The 16,828-nt window shown below is 44.7% G+C and overlaps 1 protein-coding gene across 1 annotated transcript in view; it reads right to left on the bottom strand.

Annotated features, from left to right (window-relative positions):
* The window catches only part of CS (citrate synthase), a 130,976-nt gene extending 115,988 nt beyond the window's left edge, over positions 1 to 14,988 (bottom strand). The window contains exon 1 of the mRNA XM_078686154.1: positions 14,847 to 14,988. Coding sequence (XP_078542280.1) covers positions 14,847 to 14,885 — 39 coding nt within the window. The 5' untranslated portion in view covers positions 14,886 to 14,988. The remainder of the gene's footprint in view (positions 1 to 14,846) is intronic.
* Positions 14,989 to 16,828: the final 1,840 nt, after the last annotated feature.

The following is a 16,828-nucleotide window of genomic DNA, read 5'->3' as shown; positions in this document are numbered from 1 at the left end:
AAAGCAAGTAGGGCAAAAATATGAAGCTTTTCCATCCATGTGAAAACTTACACCTGCATAACGAAGTGGGCATCTCCCGGTTAGGTAGCACACCAAAAGGGTCCAGCACTAAAGCGGGTTGCAATTTCTGGCTCTAAAGGTGGGGAGCAAGGGCAGATGGAGGTTTTGCGAGTTGTGGGGATCCCACAACTCCTAAACAGCAAAATACATTTTTAAAGGCACATAAGCTGCACTGGAGATCAGAGAACAGTGAGGAAGGTTTAAAAGGGAGCCAAGTAAGGTGGAACTGCTGCTATTCATAGCCCAGATCTTTTGGTTTGAAAAAGGAAAGGGCTGTGGATTATGTCCGTACATTTCGGCGAGTCGACCACTGTACAGGCTAAATGTGCCCCTTAGGCCATTCTGTCCTACAAGATTTACTTTAAGAGTTGGCGGGGATTAAATTACCCCATGTATATGCAGGCACTTACACTGACCCTTCAACAATCACATCTGGCCTAGTCATTGGCTGCAGGGAAAGCATATATCCCTTCCTGTTGCCGACAGCTTCAATGCAGGCTTCACACGAGTGGCAACGGGGGCGTTCGTTCTTCCACTTCACATGGGCAATGCTCCACAGTCCAATACGACAGCACTGCTGGCACTAAAGAGCTGCTTGTCCCTCCCAATCGCCGGATAACAGGTTCACGTTTACCCTTGGATTCAGAGAGGAAGCGTTATCAGCACAGGTTGTAAATGTCCGGATAGCGGGCTCGAAAGCAGACAGAAGGTGATGGGGTGGCACCGCCCCCCTCTTCGCCCACGGCTAGTTTTCGTGAGCCAGAAACGCAATGTCAGTTAAACCGGACAGCGGGCATCATTCCGACTCGGAACGGCCCTTTTTCAAGGCGCATGACAAAGCTATTTACAATGGGATTTGTCGGCCAATCTACAGCATGGTTAGAAGGCTGGTTTGTTCCTGCACAACGTGCATTTTGGGGCTCCTGGGTGAATAGACTGGTGTAGTTATTCTTGGCAGCGAAGCTTGAAGAGCAGGGCGGATTACTGTGTGGAAGCTCAAGTTAATCTACTGTATTTATTCAATGTGCTTTGAGCCGCGCATGCAGAAAAGAGCTGAACAAGTGGACAAAATAAGGGCTGCATTGAAAGTGACAACACTGCACAAAAGGGCAGACATTTTAAAACCCAACCGCCTTCAACTGGCGACTCTGGGTCTGGGGCACAGTGTGATCTCAGGCGGTTCGTACGCATTAATCCATTTTCTATCAGAGCTCTAATACCAGCAGTGTGCAGAGGACAGCAACAGATTCCCCCTACTATAAGGAATGTAAGGCACTGAAAGAACAAGTGGGGCCACGTGTGAGGGGAGGATGCTAGACCTGTACAACACAGATGGGAATTATTATGATCCAGAACCGTGACCACAATTATGCAATTCTTTAGGCTGCGATGGCACTGGCATACATGCCAACATTTTGGAAGGGGAAAGTGGGAGACAAAAAAAAATACTCGAGAGAATGTATTTTTCCTATTGAAGGAGATGCAATATCAGGCAGCAGACATTTAAAAAGAAAGTATTTTTTGGCCTTAAAACCGGGAGTCTCCCGTCTATTTCGGGTCTATTGGCTTGTATGCACAGGCTCCCCAAACACAAAGATCCCCATATTCGGCTACAACTGAACAGAAGGACACCCTTTCAGTTCCTGTGCCTGACGCACCATGACGCTTAAACGCCAGACATTTTTTTTTAACATTTCTGAAACTATGGAGCACATTAGCCCTGAGCCAAAGAGAAAAGAACTAGAGGATGATTATAACCATAGCCAAAGGTGGTGTGGTGGAACCTGCTACCGATGTGGGAGTAAGAATACGCACAAAGTCTCTAAAAATTAAGTCTCTGGTACTAAAAACCTTGTAGTGAAGTAACTTGATAAGTATGGCTAGAGCAAAGGTTTTGGCCCTACTGAACTGGTCTGTTGCTTCTGGACACTAACAGGGTTTCACAACTTGGCTGCGGCCATTCGAAGCTAGCTCATCAACTCCGGCCCTTTAATATATGGTGCTGGTACTTATGCCATTCTGCCAAACACATGGATCTATGAGGCAGAAAAAAGGCAGCTTGTAAGCTTAAGATTTGTAAAACAGTGGCTAAACCAGAAGCAAGAGGTCAGTACTGCCCAACGTTTGTTTTTATTGTGATTTTATCCTATTTTGTTGTGTGGTATTAAATACCACTCAACAGCAATAAAATCATTAAGAAATATTTCCATCATATAAAATTCCTATCATGTTTGGAAAAGAAAAAAAAATCTCCGGTGGATACTTGTGCTTTGGACTTCAGTCTGCAAATCATCACTAGCTCCATGTGTTCAAGGCTTTGCCATACAGGTGACCATAAAAGCAAGGTCTCCTTAAAGCTACCTACAAACTACGACTTCCATAGTACTGTTTTACCAGTCAACACCTTTCGCTGGGATTAAGAAGGCGTGGAGTTCATAGGGGGAACTTCTCTGCTGGCACCCCAATGTAACTGACTGAACGGAGAAGTGATCCAAGCTCTTCCACCGGAATTCTGGTCGAACTGGAAAGGCAGCTATTTACTAGAACACCTGAACAAGAATGTGCTTTAGTTTAATCTTCACCAAATTCCAAAAGAGTTAGCGTCTGCCACTTGTCCCCCAAAGCGCTACCATATGCACAGTTCAATACTAGTGAAGATAGGATGTAAATGGAGTTCACAATCCTTTTCAGGTCACTCCCTACATATGTAACCATCTCAAGGAAGGAATTCAAAGTGCGTGAAACACTGCTTCCTACTGCAGCACATGTGTGAAGGAGTGTTGCAACGAGGAAACACCATGTAGTAATAAACATTGACAAATCTTCAATTTCTGTGCATGGGGAGGTGGGGGTGGGTTTTGAAGAGATAGCACATTTGAGAGGCATAGGATGAGCATGTTGCTGCAGATGCTTTAATCGTTCAGACTCCAGATACACGCGAACAAGTACACCAAATGTGTTTGGCGTTTTTCGAAGTATTCCATCTTCATTACGCTTTACTGATAAAGAGACTAATTTTAGAGAAGTTGAAAACTTGGTTATTCAATTGGAATTCATCAGTATTGAGAAGTTCTGTCTTTGTCTTCATTAGCGCCGGGATGCCAGTTCAGGGCACCTGTTGCTCTGTGTACGCTCCTTCATTCATTCATTCCAAGTAGTTCTTCTGCTCAGACTTCTCACAATATTAGATGTAGTAAATCCCAAATTGGGTGTCCGGCAGACTAAGCTCAGGAGGATACCCGAACAGAAGGTATTCCTGGGTTGGTTCGCCAAGGTTACTCGAGCCTGCAAACATATCTCTAGTAAAGGTCCACAGAAGGTAGTGGTTCTCCATAATTGGCACGTCAATGGCTCAGTAACAATAGCTAGCACTAGAGATAAGCCAGGCCACAGTCCAAAAGGTTACAGTAATGAAGAGTTAAAGAAATTAAACTAAACATCCACTGGCATGAACCAAACCAACTGCTACTGACGACATAGGCACTCAGTACATTTGAAATAACTTGTTAGGAATGGGGTTTCTGGTTGGCTAGGGTATGGACCCAAGTCAGACAGAACCCACCATTCTAGGCAGGGTAAGCTAGATACACACCTAGGATAACTTGTGCTCACCCTCCGGTAGCTTGGAGCATGTGTGTAGTATTTGTGTCACACACACACAGTAAAGCATTGAAAAGGTACAAAAAAGCTCCACACAGGTTTAGAAAAATAGGGAATATTTATCTGCATAAAATAAGACCAAGACGACAAAAATCCAATCAGTTGTGCTTAAATCAACTGTGCTCCGTTTGGACCCTTTACAGTAATTCTTCTTGGCAAGAAAGGCATAATAGCAGGGTTTGCGCTAGGATTCAACGCTTCCTTACATGGTCTCAAGGGGGCGGAAATGCAGCCAAGTAACTTCCCCCCAGCTGCCTCCTTTCCAATCGGAATTGCATCTCAAAAGGTATTTTTAAAAATTCCCCATGCTAGTCTGTGGAAGGAATGGGCCTTATAGCAGTGAGACATGAATTTAGCTGTTTGTTACTTCCAGGACATATAAAACTTAACAGTACAAGCCCTGCTTTTTAGTCCCACAACACGCTGCCCTTAGGGTGACCTAGGGCTTTTAAATGCCAAGTCTAAGTGACAGTAAACTGTGCACACAACCAATAAGCATGGCCTGCATAACTGAATCGCAATGGTCTCAACACCTAACGGACACATTTTCAATCAACAGCCAGAGTGCAGTTACCATCCTTCCCTTTGAAGCAACAGATAACCCAGTGCGGGAAGTCATTGCTCCAGCCCATCAAGGGAACAGCGCAAAGGGCACTGGACCAACAGCATCATGGCCCAAGTATGATGCTGAACAAAGCATCTTAAAAATAATTGAGAGAAGCAGGCCAGATAGTGCCCCAGGTCCAAACGGCGTCCCACAAGCCATCTACAAGACGGACCCGCAGTACTGGGCTAGCAAATTTAACTTACTGTTTCAAACAGTTACTAACGCAGGTGGTATTCCTGAGAGCTGGAGGGGAGCCATTATATCTCCAATATATAAAGGCGGAGAGCGTAAGGATCCAAACAACTATCGCTTGATTGCCCTCCTCGACGCTGAATCAAAATACTATGCGTCACTGATATTGGCAGACCTGGCTGAATGGTCAGAAACAAACAATAAAATACCACCGAATCAGACCGGCTTTCGGCGCGGCATGGGCACAACGACGAATGCCATGGCCCTTTGCCTTATTGCCGAGAAAAGTCTACAGAACTCCCTCGACCTTCACACCTGTTTTGTAGACTTTAAAGCGGCATTTGACCGTGTCAACAGGCAAATGCTATGGGCAAAATTAAAACATCAGGGCCTACCGGACTCAATTCTCCTGCCCATCATTAACCTCTACACTGAAACCTGGATGCAGGTGAAAATTGACAATGGGCGTCGTCTGACCAGGAAGATCTACACTGTTGACGGACTAACGCAAGGATGCGTCCTGGCCCCACATTTATTTAATTTATTTATGAGTGACCTGGCAGAAAGCCTAGATATGGTTAACGCGCATCCTCCCAGGTTAGGCACCCTTCGTCTAACGCATTTATCGTACGCGGACGATGTGGTGCTGTTGAGCCAGACAAGAATTGGCCTCCAACGTCTGCTAGACGACTTGTCCACCTACACAAAAAGGAACCTGCTTACAATAAATGTTAAGAAAACAAAGACTATGCTCATATCACGACGTCGCAAAAATCCACCAATTTTCCGAATAACAACGATCAGCTGGAATCCGTCAATAACTATAAAAATTACTGCCCACATTAGCATACGGGAGCATTCTGCACCACGGGAAAAGCGCTACCCTCTTGGATAAAATACAAACTAAAGTATACAAACGGGTTCTCTTGTTACCGAATAATTCTTCCCCAGCGCAAGTCAGACTTGAACTCGGATTACAATCCCAGGTCTTACTGAAAAAATATGAGGCCATTAAATTTTGGTACAATGTATGGAGGAACAAGGAGAAGAAACTGAATGGTGCACTCTGGGGAGCAATCCAGACAAGCTCGAACTCTGAGTACTCAAAATACCTAAAGTCCTCATTAGAGGAAACTGAGCTCGGAGCACTGTGGGAAACAAAACTGCCAGTCCCTTCGTTTAACCAGGTAGTCAAAAGGATTGCTAAGAAACACTCGTTCCTCAAGGACAAAATAACTTTTAGTACCCGGACTCACGCTTGGATGACTATTAAATCGTACACAAGGCCCGCACCAGCACCTTATTTAGACACGGCATTCTCGTTGAACCTCAAACGTAAATTTCTCCACTTAAGGCTGGGCATTTTACCCACACGACTAGACCAACCTAGATGGAGGCCACAAGCAACAACGGAATGTGATCTTTGCGGTGCAGGTAACCAAGACTTTATACATATAGTCTGTATTTGCCCAGCTATGTATCACGGACGTCGGTACTGGCTTAAGGATAAACTCAATGAGCTCGGAGTCCGCACCTGCTGATCCGCGATAGTCCAGACCCTATGTTCAGCGGACGCCCAACTGATCTGTAGATTAGTAAAATTCCTGGACAGTTTCGCAGAAAAAACAAGGCACGCTGCCACTTGCCGGATTCCCATTGAGTCTTAAGAACATTGCTGAAAGATAAATTGGTATTGCAGAAACTTTGCTGTAATTGGTTTGACTCTTTGCAGAAATTCTTCATTTATCTCCTTTCCCTGTCCTCTTCTTATTTATTTCCTTGTCTAAGTTTTAAAAGTTTGTTTTAAATGTTGTAGAATGTTATAAATTGTAGTGGTTTTAATTAACCGAACAATAAAGAAATTACTACTACTTACTGTGCACACAGGTACTGCAATGGCATGCCTGAGAGAGGTTTGAAAGGCTACCTGTGTGGGTGGCACAGCTAATGCTGTAAAGGCCATGGGTACAACTTTACAAGTGACTTGCAGGTAAAATAAATATGCAGGTATACACCAATGAACCGGGTTTAGGGGAGAAGCACATGCACTTTAGCAATGGTTAGCAAGTGCTCAGAATCCTATGGCCAACACAAAGATGCAGCAAAAAGTGAGAGGCAAATGCCAAAAAGTATGGGGGGGCGGAAACCACCCTAAGGATGACAGGGCTAACACCCCTTCAGCTCAATACCAACTCTAACAAGGACAAATGCATTTGCCAAAATGTATCCCATGCAAAGGCTACCAGGCCATGAAAAATTATTTACACCCATACTGCTATGAATAGGAGAGCAGGAAATAGCCTTGTCAGAGGTAGTAAGTGCTATATAAATGCAATTTAGTAAAATAAATATTTGGAAGGAAACAAATATAGCCAAACGTGCACTGTGATTCATTATATTCAATGCAGACAGCTAACCTGGGCAACTACTATGAGAAAACAATGAAAAAAACAGACTGCCATGGATGGGATTAGGAGCTGGCAATCCATCCCACTTAATGATTGTGGTTTAACATTGCGTTCATATCCATGCTAGTGGCAGTTAGTAACGCTTTCAGTAAAGAATGTATCATGTTGATCTGCCGGTTTCATTGCCGAGTGATAATCTCAAATCAGCAGCCACTCACTAATTTTTGAATGAAGGTGGCATTCTACGCATAACCGCGAGTGTACAATAAAAACCAGACACAGATTCCCGTACAAAGAGAGCAACACAACATTCATAAACGTGGCATAGAGTAAAAGAAATAAACTTTTTGTGGCCATGCACTGCCCAAAGAAATTGGCGTAATCAACGCTAGGTGAAAAATACTATCTAGTGTGCAGAAACCAATAGGCTTTTCAGATACAATAGAAATCTTGTAGAAAGTGTTGTTTGAATGCTCGGATTTTCAAATGTAGAGGTGCTTGACGTACATACACCCAGGTAACAGTTGAGAGGTTGTTGGGTGCTGAATGTGTGACAACGAATGACAATACTCACCTGCAAGGATTTCCAAAGAACTAGGCCTACCATGCAGGTGCATGTATTGTCCAAAGCACAGTTCATATAAAAAGGCAACAGGGGTGTACCCGCTTTTGCCTGATCCATGCCTAACATGGAGTTAAAATTAGCCTACTCTCAGAGTTAAAATGACTCACCCTGACTACCCCAGATTACCGGGAATGTTCCAGTTAATGCTGAACACTGCAAGCCAGCATCAAGCACATTATTAACTCGACTCACTCACTAACCACCAAGATTCTGACGAGCCAGTTACAAAAGTGAATGAAGCACTGCCTCCATGAGCAATATATTTTAATAATAATGTTGTTTATTAGGGTAATTGGCCATAAAACGGACTAAAAATGTAATTCATACACAGTTTAAAAAAACAAGAATAGCCCTTAAAATTATACATACTAATTATTAACGATGCAAATGATTTATAATTTCAATTACAATACAAATTCGCAGCGTGGGCATTTTTCTTTGGTCCCAATGTAATAAACATTCAGATACCCTCTGCACAGACCTTATTCCAGCTTCACTGGTGACCGGTTTAAGATCAATCTTTCGTGAAATGTTTGCAGCTGGGCAGATAATATATGAGCCAGTCTTGTGGACAGCATCTTTTCTACCGGTACTGGGAATTTCTTAACCATACATTTAAATTACAACGATTCAGATATACAATTAGGCAGAGCCTTACCACTTTACACTGCAATCAGGGACCTGGACAGTAAAACAGATAATCGGCAATTCGAGGGGCATTTCTTCTAGATTTACAAAAACGCCTGTCTTTTTTAGAAGCTAACAAATATATAAGTCACAAATTATCTCTAAGTGGCTAATATTTTAAGTGACTGTTAAACTGGGATCTGCTTAACTATTTTCTGGTGGTCAAAATTCGCCTCATAATGCCGTGACAGTGATGTAATCATAGTGACTCACTGAGTGAAAGGTTCAAAACCTCGCTCAGAAAGTGAAGTAGAAATAAGTTCACGAATCTATGTGGCTCAAACATGCAAACAGTACATCTGTTTGTCGCCACAAAGATGGTGCAGGGCAGGCAGGCCAGGAGGTAAGGAAAACAAAATTCTGTAAAACATTACAAAGCAGTCCCGGGCATGTTAAAAGATTCGGCGCGTCTCTGCGGAGTAAAAGTTGTACCACGCCCCTTTTAAAGACTGTCCTGTCTTATGCCTGGCTATTTGCAGACACAGCTCTCCTTTCAAAAGTCAGCCAAATATTCTGCAAGGTCGCCGCACAAACACAGCACCCAATGTTGGCTACACTATACAACCCCAAAAGTCTGGAAGTGCCCTTGCACAACTGACAACCAATTCCTAGTTTGCTAACGACATTCTACTTCGCAGACTCAAGAAGAATTAGTTTCATTTAGTGGCCAATATGGACACTCTTATATACAGTTATTTACACGGTTGTACAGCACCCAAAATATATACGCCAGCTAACCTTGGAGCTGATGAAAGGTTCGGAGAGCGGAGTTAGGGGTCCTGGGTGCCACAAACCTGGTTCAACGATTAGGAAACTATATCTGGAGTGGCAAAAGAGATTGGTGTAGACAGTGTTCCAAGATGTACAGGTCCTGGCAGGCCCTTCATGTGGAGAAGCGTGGCTCAGTGGTTAGAGGCGGCAGACCCGGAAGCTGAGATCAACCGTGGACCAGGGTTCGATTCCCCGCCTCGGCGGGTCTCGGGCTCAAAATTCCACGGACTCGACAATTCTCGCTCCGGTGCCTACTCGAATCACGGGGTCACACTCTGAAACTCTGGGCAATAGCTTGCTTAATCTCCACTACGGCCCCTCGCGGCGGGATGCCTGGCTTTCACCTTGTGGACACCCTGCCGGGGTTTCTCACAGGGGAATACCAGGACGGGTTCCCTAAGCAAGCGCCAGGATGCCCTTTGGGTGACAGGTTTGCGCTATATAAGTACACCTACATTTACATTTTACATTTATGGGTGATGGGTAGTTAAGCCTAGCATGCTCAAACGGGATTCTGAAAGGTCTCCTTTCTTAAACAGTGGAGAAGCTCTCAAATGAGGGCAGATGAGTCACCTAATGCACCCTATTGTGGCCATTTGTGTCTTCTGTCATATGTGCCAAGAAGGGGTGTGATCACAGATGATCCTGAGACTATTCAGTCACAGCACAATTATGTGCAGTTTCCCATATTAAGAAGTAGACAAACCAGGTGTGATCTAGGATATGTATCTTGAATTTGTCGTATAGGGACTTAGTCCTAATCATCAGTTGGACAGAGTTCTACATTCTGATAGCACTTAAATAACAAGCATTTGCAATGCAATAGGTCTCGCATTATTTAACTTTGAGCTATTATTATTGTAAATGGCAATGTTTTTTGCTTTATGCTATAGTTTTCTTATGTACATAAAAAGCTACATATAAAGTATTTGTTGTTAAAATTATTTATGCAGTATTTAAAGGCAAGCATTACCGCCTTCGGGTAAAGTGCGTGCTATATAAAAATGCATAAATACATGAATAAAGAAATACCGCCTTCGGGTAAAGTCCGCGCTATATAAAAATGCATAAATACATAAAAAAATAAATACCGCCTTCGGGTAAAGTCTGCGCTATATAAAAATGCATAATTAAATAAATAAATACATACCGCAAAACATCCTCGTTACTCTGCCGGCCTGCGACCAGGAAGTCAGGCAGGCCGGCGCGACACCCGGAAACAGGAAGTAGGAGGGCGGGAGCCTACCCCGCCTCCCACGGAAGAGCCGCGATTGGAGCCGTGTTGGGAGCAGGGAGCACCGGAGCAGGCAGGAGCCTACCCTGCGCCCCGGTGCCGAAGGAGGGAAGAAGAGTCCTGCTGCCGGGCCTTGCAGCTGAGGAGAGGAAGCCGGTGAGTGCGTTGCTGAGCGGCGGGCGGGCGGAGGGAGAGGAGCATGTAGGCGCGGGGGGGAGGCGGGCTGTGTATGTGTGTGTATGTGTGTGCGTGCGTGTGTGTGTGTATGTGTCTTGGAGTGCGTGTGTGTGACTGTGAGGGAGGGGGTGTGTGTGTGAGCGAGTGTCTGTCTGCGACGTGTGTGTGTGTGTGTGTTATGCGCGGTAGGCTGGGAGGGCGGCGCATGCGCAGTAGGATGGGAGGGCGGCGCAGGACGGAACGTGCGCGTTCACGCAGCCAAATCCGACTGCTAAAAATCGTGCCAGTTTTGTGTCCCTCATTCCCCGGCATCCGACGGCTATAGAGTCTCTGTCCCTGTTCCAGGGCGAGACCTAAAAAAAGGGTAGCCCCAAAGTTTGCTTTTTAAAGGCGTGAATTTCCAGAAGCAAAGCTGCTGCACTGCTACAAGAGCAGGAACCACATAAGATGACTGGTTTTTGTGCCAGGTAATGAAAAGGTTTCACATTCAAAGTCACAGGTTTCTCCTTGCTTTTACCCCCAGGTTTTTGAGTGACTTCTCTTTCCCAATGACCCTCAAGACGGCTGTTCGAATGAGCCTCCGGGACCTGCAAGTGCCTGGATACTCTGGCGGGTGATTAGCCACGCTAAGAAATCCTGAATGATTGGTCTATTCCGGGAATACCAGACAGTAAGGAGTTCGTTTTAAACTATGTTTTGAAAAAAACATTGATTGGACAAATAATCTTCTGTAGGGAGGAGGGTATAAAATCACTTGGTGGGGTGCAATGTGATGACCCATTAAATGAAGCGCTTATGTTGGTTTGGAAATTCAGGCTTTTGTTTAAGGTAAAGCTTAGAAATGTTGCGTTTTTAACAAAGATTGGCTTGCCGTGAAGTAGATTTAGTGCATCAAGACAGGCTCACGCAAGAGAACAGCAGGAACTCCATGTTCTGTGGGCTCATGTTGAGAAGGTAGCAAGACATTGCTGTCTTGTAATTACTGCAAGTCCAGCAATGTCCTCTATCACGGAGACTATTGTGTTAGCGCACTACAGAGGCAAGTGAGAGGTTTCAGGTACAGATTGAATAGTGTCAGGGAGAGATTACAGCCCTGAGAGAACCCTTTGTTTAAGACGCATGGAGCTGAAAGTAGAGTCTGACAGTTTAACTTGCAGCGACTGGTTTGCATGATAGGATTCAAACCATCTCCGAACTGTACCAATGATCCCCATTCATTCTTCTATGGTTTTTAGTACTGAAGCACTGTCTATTATGTCAAAGGAAGCCAACAGGTCAAGGAGAACGAGAAGTCAAGATTTACCAGAGGCAGTAAATTGCTGACATTTTGTAGTAACACCATCTGTGCTGCATCTGAATCCAAACTAACGCTCATCGAACGAGTTGGGGCCTTGGATGGAATTTTTTTGTCAAGAAGGTGAGGGCATGACAGCTTTACCAATACGAGACAAGACACACCTCCAGATCATCCGTGACTACTTTATACATTTTCAAGAACTTGAACAGGGCCAGACCTTACCAATTGGACCAGATTATTTAAATACATGGTTTCCTCGCTGCATCCTGTATTGACAGATTCACATCTCTCCTCTACCCATGTGATATTTGAAGCACCAATTCATAACAGTATTAACATGTTAGAAATGACCAACAAATGTAAAACCAAAAAATAAATAAATAGAAAAATAACATATGTAAGGCGACAACTGTTTTTCAGTGGTAGAAGTCATAGGGAGTTGAAGACGGTACTATATCAAATAAAACTAAAAGGCACAGACCAACAGTTGACAACCTAAAAATGCAACACGAAGATGTTGGGATCTTAGCAACAGATTTTTCTGTTTTTTTGCTTACAGGTACTGATCTACTTCTTCACCCCACTTCAAATGTGGTGTGACAATCAATAAACACCCTTCAGCCAGAGTCAGGATGGAGCTAAAGGCGCACCCCCATTTATGAAATTATGGTTAACCTATGAAAGATCCTACCATAGCATGTACCTTCACAGACCTCAGCCCAGTGTGATGGAATAAAGTGGGACGGAAGTTGGTTCCATATTAAATACAAAATAATGTGAGAAGACATGTAGGAGATGCAATTATATTGGGATGGTGTTCATTGACCTTCTGAGGCAGCCTGAATATGTTTGTGTACAGCCTGAGGCACACCTCTTGGTCTTGCAACAGCAAAAGAGGTGATAATGGTATTTTAGCCAGGAAGTAGGCTCAGTGAGTTGATTCCTTATTTATGCCGTTGTTGGGCCCCAAGTTCAGGTGACTGAATCCAACAGCGCCAACTCAGCATTCTATTTTAGCATGATCAATATAGTGAGTGCCTTTAAAGTGAGTAATGTACCCACCTCCAATCAGCAGTCATGAACTACATATGATGCGTTACATAAGTTGTTTTACTGTGCTAACCTAATTAAGGAACAATGGAGCAGTATGCAATTGCAGGATAGGTAGTGGTTAGACATAATTCACACGTGTAGGGGAGCGACACCACTGGGGTGGTCATACCACTGTCATCTGAAGAGTGTTTTTTCAACATTCCCTATATTAGATGCGAATTACAAATAAATTCTCCAAAGCTGTGAAAACAGGGGAAATAGTGATGCTGGCTAGCTTAGGAAATGTTACAAAAGGGATATGTTATCAAAGGACTATCAATCACACTCATCTAGTTTCATTTGAAACTAAAGAAGAAATTGATTTGTCAGTAAAAGAGATGTCCAATTATCCAACTTATCGTAATACAGTGCTTGGAACTAAGTGAAAAGGTATAGATTAATATGCCATTTAACACTTGACATCGATTAGTCGAGGATAGAAGTTGTGTCTCTCTGTATATATATATTCCAGGTTGACATAATGAAAATAGATATTGATAAAACCATAATGCGATCGTAAAGATAAATGCAAGTGTGAACAATGACTAGTATAACAATCAAATTATGGATTACATCAGGAATAATATGCAACTACAGTGCTTTAGTAATACTTCAAATGAATTTTCGAAATTCATATGAAGGCGAGCTGAAAGGTATAACAGCCTCAACTCCAAGGCCTGACTGCAAATAAAAGTATTGGGTTGTATAATATGTACAATATGGCTTGACAATGCAGGTAGGTAACAGTGCTAGTGTCACATGTACCCTATGCAAACGCTGAGAACATTATTACGCTTCCTACTGTGCAATTAGCCAGGGTATCCGTGATTTATGGGTATACACCCTTAACTTCTCTAGTGCCTTTCGTTGTGGACATTTATTTGTGCAGTGGAAGTGTCCGCATAGAAACGTACACACACTGCAGGATCAAGACTGGGATGATTAGCTCCGAGTCCGTAGCCCATCCTTCCGAAAGAAGAATCCTCTATTTGAAAAGATGCATACATGCCAACCCTCCCGATTCAGGCGTGAGACTACCGATTTGAAGGCTAGTCTCCCGCCTCCCGATTCCTGCAAGCAAAAACCCGATTCCTCGGGGTTTGTTGACAGGGCGTTTGTGTGAAGTGCTAATTTTTCCAGCAATAGTCAAAGTGGCCATGCAGGGGCTCTCGATGGGGTGAAAAAACAACAAAGGGTCATTAACAAGGCAATAGTCTTTTGAAGACCTGTGAAGTAGGGGGGGGGGGCGTGTGTGTGCACAGGAAGCTGTTTTCGGCTGGGGTGTCACACAGGGGCGGAGGGGGGGGACAACACTTGCATCACCCTCTCAGCCTGCCATTGCGCTCCATGCTTGTAAAAGGTAAGAAAAAAAACGTACATTTGTGTTTCAAATGTCCAATCCTGCAGCAGCACACTTCCAAAGCCCATACACGCCAGTAACCCGATTTGAAGCCCCATTCTCCCGATTTTTAAAAAAAAATCTCCCTCTTTGCTCTTCTGAAATGTTGGCATGTATGAAGATGTGCAACGCGAAAGGCCCTCAGCCGACCGACTTTAACTAATTTCTGGGGCATTCAACCTCGAGGGGGTTCATGGAAAGTCTTCGTTTTAAGAATATTATTATGGAGTCAAAATACGGGCATACCAAAAAACAACAGTGTGAAGATCATCGTATACTGTGTTCATGAACTCTTGTAAGGCAAACCTAACTTATTGAGGGAGGGCAATACCTGGTGCTGTCTATGCTGCAAAGGAGAGTGGCTAGGTCTGGGAGCACGAGAGGTCGCCACAGTGGGAGAGTGATCTAGTGATTAAGGAAATGTTATGCTTGTTTCTCTCGGATTTCGTCTTGCGAGTGGCTATACTTGGTTATTCGGATACAGGCATACGCTTTCAATTCCAACACTCTCCTTACTTAGGGCTGTCTCTACTGCTCCCTCTGGCCTTGCTACCTCATCACTTTCCCTTCCGCCCCAACTTCCTTTCTCCTTCTACAGCTGCTCCTCAGCCCCACAACTCCCAATACCCACTCTCACCCGGGTCCCCAGGAGCCGGCTGACGCTTAGCAAGGCCATGGTGCTTCGGTTCGGGTGCGCTGCAGACCGAGGACAAGGTTGAAAGGACTCCGCTCCCAACCACCGGCTCCGCCTCCCAGAGCACCCGCCGGAAGTCCCGCCCTCCGCCTCCGCAAAGCGTTTCAAGCCTCACTTCAAGACTCTGAACTCCGCCCACCCTTTCTACTATTGGCTGTGAAAACCCCAGGCCAGCTCTCGAAATGGCTCTCAAGCACGCAGACTCCGCCCCTCTCAGCCTTCCCACAAAAGGAGACTCATCGAGCTAACTACGCCCTGGCTTCGTTCTGCATTCACACAGGGTCACATGTAAATGAGAGCGGAAGAGAAAGGACAGTGTGCAGGAGCCAACGGAACGAGAGTTGGACCGCCAATTGTTGGAATATGGAAATCCAGCGTCATCTTTGAAAGCAACATTTTACTGTATAATTGACAAAAGAAACAGCGTCTGACATATTAAGCTATTTATACATCATTATTTCTCAATAAAAGTTACAGCTATAACAATATTGCTAAACGTATTATTCTGTATTTGTTTAGCAAATGTTTTCGTTTAGCTCGTGGCATTCCTGAAACTATGATTATCTAAGCAAATTAGTTCGCCGCCTCCCCCTGGTTTATGCAGACATGCGACTGATAATTTTTCCGAGATGACTTCTCTTACAGCGGTACTTTCTTCAAGTCTTCCTTTAATGTCCATGATTACGGCGGGCGGGGATTGCTTACAGTATTGTGACGCGCCTCATTAGGTGATACTGCCTGGCACCTGCCCTTCCCCGCCGTTCAGAGGCGTGTCGGGTGGTTTCCTTCTGAAGAGGAGGAGGAGGCTTGGCCACCAAACCCAAAAGAAAGCATTGGCAATGTCAATACGTCTGGCTTTAAAGGAATGTTGTTAGGTAATATGAAGAATTGATATGTAGTGTGGAAGCAAGTGACTGTAGAATAAGATTGGTGTAGGTTAAAAGATCGGCTGCCTGTTGCACTGTCGAGCCACACCCAAAAGCCTATGTAGGTTAATTACTACCCTATTCCTGTGCTGCTGCCAGAGGGAAAAACATCATTTTTCTAGCAATCTAAGACACCTCAATTGCAGTGCAGTATCATGTGTATGCCCCTGAAAAGGTCAAGCTCACGCAGCTGGGTGAGGGGAGGGAACGATCAGAGCTCTGTGAAGGGCAAAAACTTTTCTTTGTGGAAGCACACTGTAGCATCGTGCTACTAGTAAATACAGACACTGGTGAGGTTACAACTGGAGCTTTATTCAGTACATCCAGTGCCTTCCCTGTCCCTACTCTAGCTGCCCTTTCCTCTCCTGTCCCCTCCTCTTCCCCTCTGCCCACCTAGCTCCGCCCACCCCAGCTACTAGACTGCTGACTTCGTTACATCTCCCCTTTTCTTAATAAAGTAACAAATGAAACATAGGGATTAGTCCATCTCTGCAATCAGTCTCTTGGGAGGCCGCACGTGACGGCGGGGTCTCGCTGGTGTGGACACGACATCCTCAGGTGAGGGTTCTTCTGTAAGTGAAGGTCCGGCATCGGGTGCATCAGTCTCAGGGTTGTCCCTGCTTTCAGGTGTGGGGACCACAGGTGTACTGTCATGAACTTCAGGAGAGCACTTCTTGAAGTGAGAAGCGTTGCGGGTGACTCTTCGTGTCTCTGATTCTGCTGTCACCATGGTACCCTTTTGTTGGGTGATTGTTAGGGGCTCATCTTTGAAACGACAATCAGTCTTTTGGCGTTGTTCCTGCTTGACAACGACTCTGTCGCCTTCTTTCAGGGAGGGGGACCGGGCCCTCCGCTTGCGGTCCGCATATTCTTTCATCTTGTCCTTGCGGTGTCGATCTGTTAGGGCCATGTCTCTGCGATGTTGATCCGACGGAGGTTTTCTCAAGGCTCTGTCCCATGTGGGGATCCGGTTCCTCATTGTCCTCCCAAGCATGAGAG

Source organism: Lissotriton helveticus, chromosome 1_1 (genome assembly GCF_964261635.1).
Source record: "Lissotriton helveticus chromosome 1_1, aLisHel1.1, whole genome shotgun sequence".
Taxonomy (NCBI): domain Eukaryota; kingdom Metazoa; phylum Chordata; class Amphibia; order Caudata; family Salamandridae; genus Lissotriton; species Lissotriton helveticus.
This window is presented reverse-complemented; position numbering and strand designations above follow the sequence as displayed.